Source organism: Leopardus geoffroyi, chromosome E3, assembly GCF_018350155.1.
Source record: "Leopardus geoffroyi isolate Oge1 chromosome E3, O.geoffroyi_Oge1_pat1.0, whole genome shotgun sequence".
Taxonomy (NCBI): domain Eukaryota; kingdom Metazoa; phylum Chordata; class Mammalia; order Carnivora; family Felidae; genus Leopardus; species Leopardus geoffroyi.
Window position 1 is genome coordinate 25482998 of NC_059340.1, and position 17501 is coordinate 25500498.

At 41.3% G+C, this 17501-nt stretch overlaps 2 protein-coding genes across 7 annotated transcripts in view; one reads left to right on the forward strand and one right to left on the reverse strand.

The window, feature by feature from the left end:
* Window positions 1-16274, forward strand: part of ERI2 (ERI1 exoribonuclease family member 2) — a 65228-nt gene extending 48954 nt beyond the window's left edge. For 2 of the 4 annotated variants that reach the window (XR_006708098.1, XR_006708100.1), the window contains 2 exons: window positions 14626-14725; window positions 15922-16274. Coding sequence is in view for 1 of the 4 variants with exons in the window: in XM_045460419.1 (XP_045316375.1) it covers window positions 15922-15938 (17 nt within the window). In the remaining 3 variants the exon portion in view is untranslated. The remainder of the gene's footprint in view (window positions 1-14625; window positions 14726-15921) is intronic. The other 2 variants (XR_006708099.1, XM_045460419.1) reach the window with 1 other exon arrangement.
* Window positions 1-17501, reverse strand: part of ACSM3 (acyl-CoA synthetase medium chain family member 3) — a 59930-nt gene that overhangs the window by 42106 nt on the left and 323 nt on the right. The window contains exon 1 of one of the 3 annotated variants that reach the window (XM_045460424.1): window positions 660-682. The exons of the other annotated variants lie outside the window; for them this stretch is intronic. The gene's annotated coding sequence lies outside the window, so the exon portion shown is untranslated. Of the gene's footprint in view, window positions 1-659; window positions 683-17501 lie in introns of those variants that run through there. 3 annotated transcript variants of the gene reach the window in all.

The following is a 17501-nucleotide window of genomic DNA, read 5'->3' on the forward strand; positions in this document are numbered from 1 at the left end:
GCCCATTTTGGATTCTAGGTCCTACACAACTCCTTTGTACTGCTCTCCCTCACCATACTCGCCGGACAAAACCCAACTTTCTGCAAAACTCCAGATAGCTATCTCCCTATATTGTGACTGCATGTGAGCAGCTTAACATACCTCTGGTGAAATGGTTCTGCGGAAACCTGGTTCTGCACTTAGGATGTTGATGGTACTTGCTAATGGTCTTAAAAAATCCAAGCAGGTCCTCCCCATTGCCTGATAACCCCATTACATATCTATAGGTGGAGATAACCATTTCATACCTTCTCCTATTTCTATAAACCTTCATCTCTCCTCTCCTCCTCTTATTTCACTGAGATTTAGAAGTAGCCAGAAGAGAATTTCCTCAACCCCCTAGTACTTAATCAACCTAAACTCCTACAATTCTGTTCATACCTTCTGCATTCCTTCCTGTAACAATGAATAGTTGTCAGGTTCCTAGTTTGGGCCACCCTCTCCACAGTGTCCTTGACATCATCTCCTCTCCCCAACTCAAGAACATTACTCCTTCAATTACCTCTCTCCTGTGCCACCCATTTCTTCCTTTTATTTTGGACTAGGAGTTGTAAAGAGACAGCCACAAACACATAGTAATATCTCCTATATTAAAATATCTTAGGGGGGGGGCGGCTCACCGGGCCCTCGATTCTGAACCACACACCTACAGGGAGTCAGAAAGTTGTCGCAAAATGAGGAAATCCTGATGCTGGCTTTGTCTTCCTGACCCGGGAGGTAGTCATGACAATGGACATGAAGTGAGAGAGTGATATCTGGGCCTCAGCTGTCATCTGTCCTATGCTGGCATTGGGTGAACCCTTTCAAGTTCCATCTTTGAACAATTTTCACAGTGTTGGACAACAAAGAAGACAGAAAAGCATCTCTGAGAACATCATTTTCCAGGTTCCATTTGTGTCAAGGTGGTGGCTGGTAACAAGTTCTTAAAGAGAAAAGACTGGCTTCTGGGAAGATGGCGAGGTAGGAGGACGCTGGGCTCACCACATCCTGAGGATCACTTAGATTCTACCCACACCTACCTAAATAACGCAGAAAATCACCAGAAGACTAGCAGAACGGACTTTCTGGAGCCAAGCCTAGATGAGAGGCCCATGGAAGAGGGTAGGAAGGGCGGCGAGGTGGTGCGCGCTCCATGGACTGGCGGGAGGGAGCCGGGGTGGAGGGGCAGCCCACCAGCAAAGCAGAGCCCCTGAGTCTGGCTTGCAAAAGCAGAGGGGCCGGACAGAGTGTGTTTGGACAGCAAGTGGGACTTAACATCTGGAAGGTTATAAGTTAACAGCTCTGCTTGGAGAACCGGAGGGCTGGAGGACAACGGGAGGGAGAGTTGTTGAGCCCCAGAGGACAGAGCTCAGCTTGGCAGGGAACAAAGGCGGTTGTCAGCGCCATCTCCCTCGCCCATTCCCCAGCCAAAATCCCAAAGGGAACCAGTTCCTGCCAGGGAACTTGCTTGCACCGCGCAAACACCCAACGCTGTGCTTCTGCGGATCCACCCCTCCAGCGGCGGGTCTGACTCACTCCCAGTGCCACAGGGCCCCTCCTGAAGAAGATCTCCAAAGGAAAAGCAAGCTGAGCACCCCCCTCCCGCCCCTGTGCAACTTGCCTATCCACCCCAGCTAATACGCCAGATTCCCAGCACCACAAACCTGGCAGTGTGCAAGTAGCCCAGACAGACCATGCCACCCCACGGTGAATCCCGCCCCTAGGAGAGGGGAAGAGAAGGTACACACCAGTCTGACTGTGGCCTCAGTAGTGGGCTGGGGGCAGACATCAGGTCTGACTGCGGCTCCGCCCACCAATGCAAGTTATTCAAGACAGCACAGGGGAAGTGCCCTCCAGTTCCACACTACTCCAGGGACTATCCAAAATGACAAAACAGAAGAATTCCCCTCAAAAAAACCTCCAGGAAATAACAACAGCTAACGAACTGATCAAAAACTATTTAAACAATATAACAGAAAGTGAATTTAGAACAATAGTCATAAAATTAATCGCTGGGCTTGAAAACAGTATAAAGGACAGCAGAGAATCTATTGCTACAGAGATCAAGGGACTAAGGAACAGCCAGGAGGAGCTAAAAAAATGCTATTAATGAGCTGCAAAATAAAATGGAGACGACCACAGCTCGGATTGAAGAGGCAGAGGAGAGAATAGGTGAACTAGAAGATAAAATTATGGAAAAAGAAGAAGCTGAGAAAAAGAGAGATAAAAAAAAATCCAGGAGTATGAGGGGAAAATTAGAGAACTAGGTGATGCACTAAAGAGAAATAATCTACGCATAATTGGTATTCCAGAGGAGGAAGACAGAGGGAACGGAGCTGAAGGTATACTTGAAGAAATCATAGCTGAGAACTTCCCTGATCTGGGGAAGGAAAAAGGCATTGAAATCCAAGAGGCACAGAGAACTCCCTTCAGACGTAACTTGAATCGATCTTCTGCATGACATATCATGGTGAAACTGGCAAAATACAAGGATAAAGAGAAAATTCTGAAAGCAGCTAGGGATAAATGTGCTCTAACATATAAAGGGAGACCAATAAGACTCGTGACCAATATCTCTACTGAAACTTGGCAGGCCAGAATGGAATGGCAGGAAATCTTCAATGTGATGAACAGAAAAAATATGCAGCCGAGAATCCTCTATCCAGCAAATCTGTCATTCAGAATAGAAGGAGAGATAAAGGTCTTCCCAAACAAACAAAAACTGAAGGAATTCATCACCACTAAAACCAGCCCTACAAGAGACCCTAAGGGGGATCCTGTGAGACAAAGTACCAGAGACATCGCTACAAGCATGAAACCTACAGACATCACAATGACTCTAAACCCATATCCTTCTATAATAACACTGAACATAAATGGACTAAATGCGCCAACCAAAAGACATAGGGTATCAGAATGAATAGAAAAGCAAGACCCATCTATTTGCTGTCTACAAGAGACTCATTTTAGACCTGAGGACACTTTCAGATTGAAAGTGAGGGGATGGAAACTATTTATCATGTTACTGGAAGTCAAAAGAAAGCTGGAGTAGCCATACTTATGTCAGACAAACTAGACTTTAAATTAAAGGCTGTAACAAGAGATAAAGAAGGGCATTATATAATAATTACAGGGTCTATCCATCAGGAAGAGCTAACAGTTATAAATGTCTATGCACCGAATACAGAAGCCCCCAAATATATAAAACAATTACTCACAAACACAAGCAACCTTATTGACAAGAATGTGGTAATTGCAGGGGACTTTAATACTCCACTTACAACCATGGATAGATCATCTAGACACATGATCAATAAAGAAACAAGGGCCCTGAATGATACATTGGATCAGATGGACTTGACAGATATATTTAGAACTCTGCATCCCAAAGCAACAGAATATACTTTCTTCTTGAGTGCACATGGAACATTCTCCAAGACAGATCACATACTGGGTCACAAAACAGCGCTTCATAAGTATACAAGAACTGAGATCATACCATGCATACTTTCGGACCACAATGCGATGAAGCTTGAAATCAACCACAGGAAAAAGTCTGGAAAACCTCCAAAAGCATGGAGGTTAAAGAACACCCTACTAAAGAATGAATGGGTCAACCAGGCAATTAGAGAAGAAATTTAAAAATATATGGAAACAAACGAAAATGAAAATACAACAATCCAAACGCTTTGGGATGCAGCGAAGGCAGTCCTGAGAGGAAAATACATCGCAATCCAGGCCTATCTCAAGAAACAAGAAAAATCCCAAATACAAAATCTAACAGCACACCTAAAGGAAATAGAAGCAGAGAAGCAAAGACACCTTAAACCCAGTAGAAGAAGAGAAATAATAAAGATCAGAGCAGAAATAAACAATATAGAATCTTAAAAAACTGTAGAGCAGATCAATGAAACTAAGAGTTAGTTTTTTGAAAAAATAAACAGAATTGGTAAACCTCTAGCCAGGATTCTCAAAAAGAAAAGGGAGATGACCCAAATAGATAAAATCATGAATGAAAATGGAATTATTACAACCAATCCCTCAGAAATACAAGCCATTATCAGGGAATACTAGGAAAAATTATATGCCAACAAACTGGACAACCTGGAAGAAATGGACAAATTCCTAAGCACCCACACACTTCCAAAACTCAAACAGGAAGAAATAGAAAGCATGAACAGACCCATAACCAGTGAAGAAATTGAATCAGTTATCAAAAGTCTCCCAAGAAATAAGAGTCCAGGACCAGATGGCTTCCCTGGGGAATTCTACCAGACATTTGAAGCAGAGATAATACCTATCCTTCTCAAGCTATTCCAAAAAGTAGAAAGTAAAGGAAAACTTCCAGACTCATTCTATGAAGCCAGTATTACTTTGATTCCTAAACCAGACAGAGATCCAGTAAAAAAAGAGAACTACAGGCCAATATCCCTGATGAATATGGATGCAAAAATTCTCAATAAGATACTAGCAAATCGAATTCAACAGCACATAAAAAGAATTATTCACCATGATCAAGCGGTATTCATTTCTGGGATGCAGGGCTGGTTCAACATTCACAAATCAATCAACGTGATACATCACATTAATAAAAGAAAAGATAAGAACCATATGATCCTGTCAATCGATGCAGAAAAAGCATTTGAAAATTCGCATTTTTTCTTAATAAAAACTCTCAAGAAAGTTGGGATAGAAGGAACATACTTAAACATCATAAAAGCCATTTATGAAAAGCCCACAGCTAATATCATCCTCAATGGGGAAAAACTGAGAGCTTTCCCCCTGAGATCAGGAACACGACAGGGATGTCCACTCTCACTGCTGTTGTTTAACTTAGTGTTGGAAGTTCTAGCAATCAGACAACAAAAGGAAATCAAAGGCATCAAAATTGGCAAAGATGAAGTCAAGCTTTCACTTTTTGCAGATGACATGATAATATACATGGAGAACCCGACAGACTCCACGAAAAGTCTGCTAGAACTGATACATGAATTCAACAGAGTTGCAGGATACAAAATCAATGTACAGAAATCAGTTGCATTCTCATACGCTAATAATGAAGCAACAGAAAGACAAATAAAGAAAATGATCCCATTCACAATTGCACCAAGAAGCATAAAATACCTAGGAATAAATCTAACCAAAGATGTAATAGATCTGTATGCTGAAAACTATAGAAAGCTTAGGAAGGAAATTGAAGAAGATATAAAGAAATGGAAAAACATTCCATGCTCACAGGTTGGAAGAATAAATATTGTCAAAATGTCAATACTACCCAAAGCTATCTACACATTCAATGCAATCCCAATCAAAATTGCACCAGCATTCTTCTCAAAGCTAGAACAAGCAATCCTAAAATTCATATGGAACCACAAAAGGCCCCGAATAGCCAAAGTAATTTTGAAGAAGAAGACCAAAGCGGGAAGTATCACAATCCCAGACTTTAGCCTCTACTACAAAGCTGTCATCATCAAGACAGCATGGTATTGGCACAAAAACAGACACATAGACCAATGGAATAGAATAGAAATCCCAGAATTAGACCCACAAAAGTATGGCCAACTCATCTTTGACAAAGCAGGAAAGAATATCCAATGGAAGAAAGACAGTCTCTTTAACAAATGGTGCTGGGAGAACTGGACAGCAACATGCAGAAGAATGAAACTAGACCACTTTCTTACACCATTCACAAAAACAAACTCAAAATGGATAAAGGACCTGAATGTGAGACAGGAAACCATCAAAACCTTAGAGGAGAAAGCAGGAAAAGACCTCTCTGACCTCAGCCGCAGCAATTTTTTACTTGACACATCCCCAAAGGCAAGGGAATTAAAAGCAAAAATCAACTGTTGGGACCTCATGAAGTAAAAAAGCTTCTGCACTGCAAAGGAAACAATCAACAAAACTAAAAGGCAACCGACAGAATGGGAAAAGATAATTGTAAATGACATATTGGACAAAGGGCTAGTATCCAAAATCTATAAAGAAATCACCAAACTCCACCCCCGAAAAAATAAATAATCCAGTGAAGAAATGGACACAAAACATGAATAGACACTTCTCTAAAGAAGACATCCAGATGGCCAACAGGCACATGAAAAGATGCTCAACGTCGCTCATCAGGGAAATACAAATCAAAACCACACTCAGATATCACCTCACGCCAGTCAGAGTGGCCAAAATGAACAAATCAGGAGACTATAGATGCTGGAGAGGATGTGGAGAAACAGGAACCCTCTTGCACTGTTGGTGGGAATGCAAACTGGTGCCGCCACTCTGGAAAACAGTGTGGAGGTTCCTCAAAAAATTAACAATAGACCTACCCTATGACCCAGCAATAGCACTGCTAGGAATTTACCCAAGGGATACAGGAGTACTGATGCATAGGAGCACTTGTACCCCAATGTTTATAGCAGCACTCTTAACAATAGCCAAATTGTGGAAAAAGCCTAAATGTCCATCAACTGATGAATGGATAAAGAAATTGTGGTTTATATACACAATGGAGTACTATGTGGCAATGAGAAAGAATGAAGTATGGTCCTTTGTAGCAACGTGGATGGAACTGGAGAATGTGATGCTAAGTGAAATAAGTAAGGCAGAGAAAGACAGATACCATATGTTTTCACTCTTATGTGGATCCTGAGAAACTTAACAGAAACCCGTGGGGGAGGGGAAGGGAAAAAAAAATGAGTTTAGAGTGGGAGAGAGCCAAGCCATAAGAGACTCTTAAAAACTGAGAACAAACTGAGGGTTGATGGGGGGGTGGGAGGGAGGGAATGGTAGGGGGTGGACATTGAAGAGGGCATCTTTTGGGATGAGCACTGGGTGTTGTATGGAAACCAATTTGTCAATAAATTTCATATATAAAAAAAATAATAAAGAAAGAAAAAAGACTTACAATACAGAAAAAAAAAAATATCTTAGGGGATGCCTGGGTGGCTCAGTTGGTTGAGCGTCCGACTTTGGCTCAAGTCATGATCTCCTGGCTCATGGGTTCAAGCCCTGCGTCAGGCTCTGTGCTGATAGCTTGGATCCTAGAGCCTACTTTGGGTTCTGTGTCTCCCTCTCTCTATGCTCCTCCCCTGGTGATGCTCTGTCTCTCCTTCAAAATAAATAAATAAATAAACATTAAAAAAATTTTAAGTATCTTGGGATATTTTTCCTCTTCCACCTCTTCATTTCTTTTTATAGCAAAATTTATATATAACTTGTAGTTTTTACTTCCTTATTCTTTCTCTTTGTCCCTCATTGTGGAAAATTTCAACCATATATACCAATAGCTAGAATAGTATAATAAACCCCTGTGTATCTGTCACTCTGCTCCAAGGATTGTCAACACATGGCCAGTCTTGTTTCATTTACATCCCCGCCCACCACTCCCTCTCCTTGCATTACTGTGAAACAAACCTAAACATCCTATCATTTAATTCATTTTGAGTATTCAACCCTGTAGCTGAATTTAACCTATTTTTCTGTCCCTTTATTTCTGTAAACTAATGTATCTAGAGGCCAGATCAATATTTAGCAAAAGGATTACATAAAGAGTATTGTGTAATTACTATTGCATGACATCTTGGGAAACATAATCTCTAGTTGGCTTGCCTTTTTTGATGTTAAGGTATCAGCCTGACCCATCCAAGGTTCCATCAGCTTTTCACCTCATATAGTTTTTGGTTTTTGTTTTTAAGTAGGCTCCACGCCCAGCATGGAGCCCAGTACAGGGCTTGAACTCATAACCCTGAGATCAGGACCTGAGCTGAGATTTCAAGAGGGCACAGGGCACCCAGGTGGCTGAGTTGGTTAAGTGTCTGCCTCTTAATTTCAGCTCAGGTCATGATCTCACTGTTCTTGAGATCAAGCCCTGCATCAGGCTCTGCACTGACAGAGCCTGCTTGGATTCTCTCTCTCTGCTTCTCTATCTGCCACTCCTCTGCACACATGCACTCTCTCTCTCAAAATAAATAAATAAACAAACATTTAAAAAAAGAGTTGGATGCTTAACCAAATGAGCACCCATGTGCCCCTCACCTAATGCAGCTTTTGCAATCATTTCCCATATCCATTATTTCATGAAGATCCCCATTTTCTCTGGAAAGGAATCAGGTTTTCTTCTCTTGTACCCAACTGAAATATAATCCCCTTCAAAAATAAAAACACTTTCAAAACCTGTTCTACAGGAAAGAGGACAGAGGTTTATATAACTGTGTCAACTATTTTGTTAACTACTTACAGACTTAAGAATTTTAATTCTATGTACATTTTGTGAGAAGGGAGCAAGAGGCATTTCATGTGTCCTGGCAAGAAAACAGAAAGCTGGCCACTGGTCCAGGATTTCCCTCTGAGTCTAAAAGAAAATAACAAAGCTGGGCTTTCCAATCAGGTCCTACTTCAAAACCCATGTTCTCTTCACTTTGTTATGAGCTGTTTTATTAATTTATCTGAAGGACAGTGTTCGTAATCTCTGTGGACAGTAAGACTCTAACAAGAAGAATAAAGACGTTCTGAACAAATTCTAGATTGCCAGTGTATTGTTCAAAGGGTGCTATGTTATGCAGTAGAAACAAACCAAGGTAAAGCTCAGAGGCTGAAGTCTAATGTGAAAGTTCTGTGCTGCTGGGCTTTCCTGGTTAGCTCCACTCCACACAGTGACTTAGTGTGACTTATATTCACAGTGACACAGTGACTTACATTCATGGGCTCCATTCTCCCTCAGACCTCCTCTAAGAGCTGTGTGCTGGATCCTCTGCAATCAGCCAGTAGAAAAGCAGAAGAGCAAGAGCCAGAGCAAAGAGCAGAGAGAGACATCTGTAGAGGATCTCATAAGAATTTAGGCCTAGAAACATGCACCACTTTTGCCTACATTTCAGTGGCTCCACCCTCACTTCCAGGGAGCTGGAAAGTGATAGCTTAATATAAAATATATTTATTAATATAAAATAATATAAAATATATATTAATATAAAAATAATATAAAATAATGTCTGCATATGGATAAAAATGAAAGATACAGAATGATATAAAGTAGTTACTAAATGTGTTGCAAAACAAGGGTATATGTGTGTATAGGGAAGTGGGTGGAATATATATGCAACTAGTTTTTCAAATAAGTCTTAAATCAACTTTAGTTTTTCTCCCAATTTCTGTCCCCCCACCCCTGCTGTATCCAATATCCCTTTTCTATCCCTTAGTGACTTGCTGGGATGATCCCACAATTCACAATCACTTTTAGTTATAAGTTTGTCCACTTAAAAATGTTAATCACAGAGGTGCCTGGGTGGCTCAGTCGGTTAATTTTCAGTTGATTTTGATCAATTTTCAGTTGATTTTGGCTCAGGTCATGATCTCAATGTGTGTGAGATTGAGCTCCACATCAGGCTCTGTGCTGACAGTGTGGAACCTGCTTGGGATTCTCTCTGCCACCACTCACATTCTCTCTCTTTCCCTCTCTGCCCCACCCCCCTCAAAAATAAAAATACATATTAATCACAGACTCAATGTACATTGCACCTGTTCCCCTCTCCCTAGCACAGACTTGCTCTGTGTTTCTTGGGACCAGCAGTGGACAGAACTGGCCACCCTTCTGCACTCCTCCCACTCTAGTATCTAGAATAGAGACATGTAGCTTGTCTGCCTCTCATATACGTTCCCCCTCTTATCTAACCTCTAGACACTCTACTGTCAGAGTTAAGGAAAAAAGATTAAGAGAAGGGGGTTTACCATGCTGGCTAAGACTTTAATCCTCTGTTGGGCCTGGCTGTTCAAGCCTAGGTATCTTCTGGGAGTCCACTTGGCACAGAAGACACTCACACATCTTTAGAACACCTTGTCTCAGGCTGCAGGCCTCTGCTGTGTTGTCTTTCCACCCACCTCACTGTCTGTGCTCTGCCATGTGTCTCTACTTCTCTTTCTGGCTTATTTCCATACTTGGTCAGGCAGAAGGGGACATCATCCCAGTAATGTGATGCCAGTCTCCTTCCAGGAACCACTAACCTTTATAATGGATTCCCTTAGTGTCCCTCTCAGCAAAGGGTGTGAAAGTACTATCTTCTTTCCCATCCCCAAGTTTCTGATTTAGGCCCAAAAGCAGAGTGCTCTCAGTGTAGCAGGACCAGTTGAGCCACCTTTTTACAAACCTGGAGAGAGTTACAAAACTTAGTCTTTTTTTTTTTTTTTTTTAGTTTATTTATTTTGAGAGAGGGGGAGGAGAGAGAGAGAGAGAGAGAGAGAGAGAGAGAGAGAGAGAATGTCAAGCAGGCTCCGCATTGTCAGTGCAGAGCCCAACATGGGGCTCGAACTCACAAACTGTGAGATCATGACCTGAGCTGAAATCAAGAGTCAGATTCTTAACCAACTGAGCCACCCAGGCTCCCCTCTTAGTCTTTTTTGACAGTTCTCTTTAGAATGGAAAGGGCAGGGACATAATGCCTTTTAATCCTTAGCTTTGGGCTTTAGTTGAGAAATGTGAAGAGACACCTGAACTCTTACTAAGCACCAGTTTTATATACATGTAGGATGAAAACATACATATGTGAATGTATAGGTTATGTGTATACATTCACATATGTATGTATAAATATGTGTCACATATGTGTCACATATGGATATATACATATGTATGTATACATATATGTATGCATACATGTCACATATGTATATATACACACATATTTATGCACTTAATTATTCCCTTTTAAAACATGAATCAGTTCATACTACACATACCTCACTTTTTTTTCCTTGATTTTCCAATGTATCTTGTAGATCTTTCCATATTAACCCATTTAGATAAAATAAGGCTTATCTTGAGTACTGGAAATCAGTAAGGAGTGACTGGAGACACCTCAGAGCAAACTGAGCAACAGAAAAAGCCTGGGTCTTCACCTCAACTCTTGTTTGCTTAAAAATTAATCTTACCAAACCTTCCAATTAGCAACAGCCATGACAAAACAGCAGTAGCTAACATTTATTGAATATTTTTATGTGATTACCATGAATTATTTTTATTCAATACTCATAACTTCCTATAAGGTATATATTATAGCTATTCCCATTTTATAGATGAGGAGCATGAGGTTAGAGCAGTTTATTTGCCCAAGGTCATAGAGGTAGCAAAGGGGTGGAATCAGTATTTAAACACAAGACTGCGACTCTCAATGTATGTTCTTAATCAGTTTGTCTATTTGTTCATCTACACATTGAATGCCATATTCTCATTGACTTCCCTCCAATTTTTTTTAAATTTTTTTTAACGTTTATTGATTTTTGAGACAGAGAGAGACAGAGCATGAACGGGGGAGGGTCAGAGAGAGGGAGACACAGAATCTGAAACAGGCTCCAGGCTCTGAGCTGTCAGCACAGAGCCCGACGTGGGGCTCGAACTCACGAACCACGAGATCATGACCTGAGCCGAAGTCAGACGCTTAACCGACTGAGCCACCCAGGGGCCCCAACTTCCCTCCAATTTTTAACTTAAATATAAATGATTCAACCTGACTACTCATGTAGATTCTTATTTAGGCCTCATCTGTGCTGAAAGATCCTCTAAGCCTCTGTCATCCTGGACTATTAAGCATGTGCCGTACCTACTCTGAAATTTATACTTCTTGCATTAGTACTTTATCCAATACTATTGTTATGCCTTGGTGGAGTGTGCAGTTCACAGATGATTTCAGTTCCAAATGGATGTATTTCTAACTTGTTGAACTGTCTGAGACTCCACCATTAGGGATTCATTCTTAGGAGCACGGACAAAAGTGGAAGTAAGAAGCAGGAGGAGGACCTACAAGTACTCAAAAAAGTAGAGCTATATAGTAAAACAACGAAATTTAAACATAGATTATTCAACCAAATCTCAGAGAAGCAGGAAGGAAGTACCTGTGAAACCTCATGAAAAGTTTTAAGAAGACTCATGCATGTATAGAGTGTAAAATTGGAGAAGAAAATTGGAGGGAAGGAGATTTATTCACTTTTTCTCTCAAGAACCAACATCCATAAAATGCCAAATTTGCCTTACCTGTCAAAATTAGACTCTAGCAGTGGTGGGATGAAGCACACTGGCGGCGGGGGCGGGGAGGGGCTGGGATCAGGAGTTCAGGACACCCAGCAGGGCTAAGTGAGGATGCAGGTAGGAACAAACGGCTAGACCAAATGTGGCTTCTCCAGGGATAGACCAAGTTCACATGGCTTCAGAGTCAGCTTCCATTGTGGAACTCAGGCTGTTGGGCACGTTTCTTATGCAGCTTGTAGGTGTGATAAAAGTGCAAGTGTGGCACAAGTGCTGTGGGCACAGAGCCAGTGAAAGACCTGGGGTGTCATTCAATCAAATGTGAGGCAGGAGCCAGTTGGCAGAGGTAAGGTGTTACGTATTTTATCTTATTTTATGATACACGATATTAAGTTAACTATATTTAAAGTTTCTTTCCCTTCTGGCCTCCTTCCTCAAAGGATTACATTTAGCTTTCAATAAGTGACACATGGAGATAAGACATTAGGGGACAAATAATGCATTTAGGGGACTGGGTTGGGGAATGGATACTAATATAAAAAATACTAGGGACACCTGGGTGGCTCAGTTGGTTGAGTGTTGGCTCAGGTCATGATCCCAGGGTCATGGGATTGAGCCCTGCGTTGGGCTGTGTCAGGCTCCATGCTGAGCATGAAGCCTGCTTGAGATTCTCTCTCCCCGCCCCCCCCCCCCCCCGCTCTACTCCTCTCTCCGGCTCGTACTCTCTCAATCTCTAAAATTAAAAATAAATAAATAAATAAATAAATAAATAAATAAATAAATAAATAAATAAATAAATAAAAATACTAGACATCACTGAGTCACAACTGAGCCCCAAACCAGCTGTTTTTAAGTCCACACTGACTCAACAGTGACTATGAACAAGTCCACATTGACTGAACAGTGACTATGAACTAAGCACTTGTCATGCCTATCTTAATGAGTTTCCCTAGTAACCCGGAAAATCGGTATTATTATTATCCCCATTTAAACGTTGTTGTTTTGTTTTTTTAATCTCATGAGGAAATTCAGCTTCTCACTTGCTTGAAGTTCCACAGCCAGAACATGGCAGAACTGGGATTTAAACACAGTTTGACTTTAGAATTTGGGCCCATGATCATATACATATTATCAACTCTGAAGGTGGCAAGTGTAGAGAAATCAAATCAGCAGATGACCAGGGTTCAGTGTTAAGACATCTATTACCTGAAAATGCTGGGTAACAAGAGAATAAGGCAGGAAATCCTGGATGGATAGTGTAGTCAGAACAGGAACAAAATCTAAGACTGTTTCCTACCTGTGTTCGGGGCAAGGATGGATTCTGTACTGAACATACAAGTAGAAGTTAAATGGCAGTAACTTTGAAAGGAAGAGAAAGAGAAAGAGAATTTAGAATGTCTTACATCATTCTTCCCTTTCTGGGCTGAAGACCTCATGAATATGTGAAGCGAATTAGAATTAGGTTAGTTAGAATAAAAGGCAAATTCCTCATAGTACTTATTCCAAACCCACATTATCCGCTGCACAGGGTATTAAGTGATTTTTCTATAATGCCGACATTCCTTTTCTTTTTTTTTTTTTTAAATTTTTGTTAACGTTTTATTTATTTTTGAGACAGAGAGAGACAGAGCATGAATGGGGGAGGGGCAGAGAGAGGGGGAGACACAGCATGGAAGCAGGCTCCAGGCTCTGAGCCATCAGCCCAGAGCCCGACGCGGGGCTCGAACTCACTGACAGTGAGATCGCGACCTGAGCCGAAGTAGGACGCTCAACCGACTGAGCCACCCAGGCACCCCTCCTTTTCTTAAAACAAAACAAAACAAAACAAAAAAACCACTTGGTATACAGGAGCCAGAAGAGGGGTTTACAAGCCACATCACAGAGCCCTTGGTGCCCAATTATAGACACCAGACCTCTGACCATGACTGGTAATCTAAGGAGGTGAAAGTTCACACAAATTGAAATTTCATACAAATGTGTTTCCAGCATTGCCAGGGAAATCTCTCTCTTAATTCCTAGCTTCTTTTCTCACTCCTCTGGTGGGGCTTAATGGGATCTGGACTTGGTATACTTCCCTTCTTAATAGCATTGGTCTTAACCTTTTTCCTTTACTGGCCATTTCTTGGGGTTGAGTTCAAATGTTCAATAATATTTTTTGAGCACCTAATATGGATCTGGCATTATGGCAGGCACCAAGGATGAAAACAAAAGTAAAAACAAGTTTCAGTCAGCTCTCTCTATGCTTCTGAACACCACAGCAATGCCACTGTTCTTCACAATCAACTGAGGACCTCCAGAAATCTATACTATGCAATCTCCATTGTCAAAAGTAAAGGCTATGCTGATTATATAGGTGAAAGCAAAAAATAAGATGATGACAAAATTTTTGGAAATAGTGGTAGATCCAGGGTCAGAAGAACCAAGGATGACTGGGGGAGTGAGGAGGCTAGAACTAGCATCAGTGTTCTGAAAAGTCTAGTACTACCACTACTTCTGGAGTGGCTGCAAAGCTGATGATACTGGATTTGGAATGCCACTGCCATTGGTCGGATGAACTCTAAATGGGCACTCCTTTTTACACATTTGCTTCCAATTCTCAGACCCTCACAGATGCATCCAATTGATGAAGCTGAGGTGATGTGCTCACATTACAGAGTGGGAAAAAGGGATACCTGACATGTCAAGCTTCCATGATGCAAGGTGGGCCCTGCCTTCCACTCAGACTCATCCAGTGATGGATTACACCTCCTCCCCCAAAGGGGGTTCATTTATTGAGCAAACAAAAACAACAAATGTTAACCATAAGGTAGACAAAAACTAACAAGGAAGTAGTTATAGGTGATCATGATATGTATTCCAGCCCAGTTTTCCCACTGGTGATAGAATCTGCTTATTTCTCTGCCTTCATCCCTAGGATAATAGTATTAAAGAAGACATATTGGAAATCACTTCCTCAAGGATTCCATTTCTTATGAAATTGCCTCCATATTTGGCCAGAGGGAGCACCCTAAAAGGGAAATGAATTTTTTCCATTTGTCCTACTCTACAGTGTGGAATGGGACAGTTAACACCTAGTACTAATCAGGAACTCTAGTATTAATATTAGTAATTTAAGCAAAAGAATCTAAGGGAAGATAAGGTTATACACACACACACACACACACATCTTTATATACATATATGTATATATACAACTATACATACATATACATATATATTTACATATAAGAAAAAACCCAGTTAACCATGAAGTTCAACATCAGGATAATTACTTTTCCTCTTTTTAGTATTTTGTTGTTTCATACATTACAAGTAAATCTCGGAATGTGAGATTGAAATATCTAGGTCAATAAAAAGCACAGTACTCCTGCATTGCTTACCAAAGCAATATACTGTCATAGGTGGAACACCAACATAAGGGATTTATAAAGTTCAAGTTGACTTTTTTTTTTTAATGTTTATTTATTTTGAGGTAGGGGGAGGGACAGAGAGAGAGGGAGAGAGAGAGAGAATCCCAATCAGGCTCTGCTCCGTCAGTGCAGACCCTGACACCAGGCTCAAACCCACTAACACATCATGACTTGAGCCAAAGTTGGATGCTTAACCAACTGAGCCACCTCAAGTTGACTTTTAATTGCATGAAGTATAAGGAGCTGGATTCCTGACTTTAGGGTATGGGGAATATTATGATGTTAACTCTGAAGGGATTGCTTATCTATCCAGTTTAATGAGTGGGTTCATAAACATTTTAGGGGACAGATATGAAGAGAAGAAAATAGCAAGGTATATTTAATTGGAGAAAAGAAGATGAATAATTTTCCTAGTAGTGAAAATTCTTTTATATGTATATGGACTATTCTAGACTATTATTTCATATCAGAATTACTTTTTCACAGGTGTCACAAGAATGTGAATCTGAGAGATGAAGGCCTTACAATAAATAAGAAGTTCTTTATTCCTGACTTTCTATAACAATCTACATTTCTGGGGCACTGGATTCACTAATTCTTCCTAGGGCAACAAAGGACAAACCTTCTTTTGGCTCTTCATGATTTTGTTCAGAAGTGAGGATGTGATTTCCTGTCCAGACCAACTACAGTCGGAACAATAATTCACCAAAATGTTACTATCACTTGTTATGACATCAGCGTCAAACAAAAGTTGTGTGAAGAAATTGATATGGACAATATCTTGGGTATGAATATGAATCTTGGGTATGAATAGTGACAATTCAATGTTAAGAAGTTTGGCAGGAGCACCTGGGTGGCTCAGTCAGTTAAGCGCTGGACTTCAGCTCAGGTCATGATCTCATGGTTCGCAAGTTTGAGCCTCACGTGGAGCTCTGTGCTGACAGCTCAGAGTCTGCAGCCTGCTTCAGATTCTGTGTCTCCCTCTCCCTCTGTCTCTCTGCCCCTCCCCCGATTGCACTCTGTCTATCTCTCTCAAAAATAAACATTAAAAAGGTAATTAAAAAAAGAAGTTTGGCCAAGTTTCCCTGTATTTTATATTTCTTATTCTGATAATCAACTCTCTGACTTCAATGAGTTTCTTATACTTTGTGTTCTTTATTTGTACCTCTGGGGTTCTCCAACAGGAGTGCTAAAGTCAAGTCCATTGCATATGCACATTTCAAAAGGAGCAAAAAATAAGTAGGGTGGTTTGGAAGAAACATTAACTTCTAAGAAACACTGGCCTATAAGGGCAACATGAGTATGAAGTGTGTCTGTCTTTGCTAATGGTCTCAACCTTAGTACTTAGGTCAATAACTAGTGCATGGGTACTTAATAAATATTACCAGAATGAATCAATGACTATGAATGGTAAACAAAACAGTTCTTTTTTTTTCAACGTTTATTTTTGGGACAGAGAGAGACAGAGCATGAACGGGGGGAGGGGCAGAGAGAGAGGGAGACACAGAATCGGAAACAGTCTCCAGGCTCTGAGCCATCAGCCCAGAGCCTGACGCGGGGCTCAAACTCACGGACCGCGAGATCATGACCTGGCTGAAGTCGGACGCTCAACCGACTGCGCCACCCAGGCGCCCCAACAAAACAGTTCTTTACAAGCATGGTCTACATCCGGCTGGAGGCCAGCATGTAAATTTACAAACCCGCTCCATCCAGGCCAATTCCCCAGGAAGCCCTGGCTTTTGGATAGTGAGCAGTAAGAAGTGCCCATCAAGGGCGCCTCAGTGGCTCAGTCGTTGAACTTCCGACTTGGGCTGAGATCATAATGTCACCCTTTGAGGGTTGAACCCTGACAGCGCACAGCCTTCTACGGTTTCTCTGTCTTCCCCTCTCTCTGTCCCTCCCCCACCTCAAAGAAGAAAAAAAAAGTGCCTGTCCACTCTCTCCAAGGGCGGGCCTCGCACCACCATTCCACAGCCGGCCACCTGCCGGCTTTAGGACCTGGCGCAGCACGGAATGAAACGTGGGAGGCAGGACTAAGAGAGGCCGTCGCACACACATGACGAAAG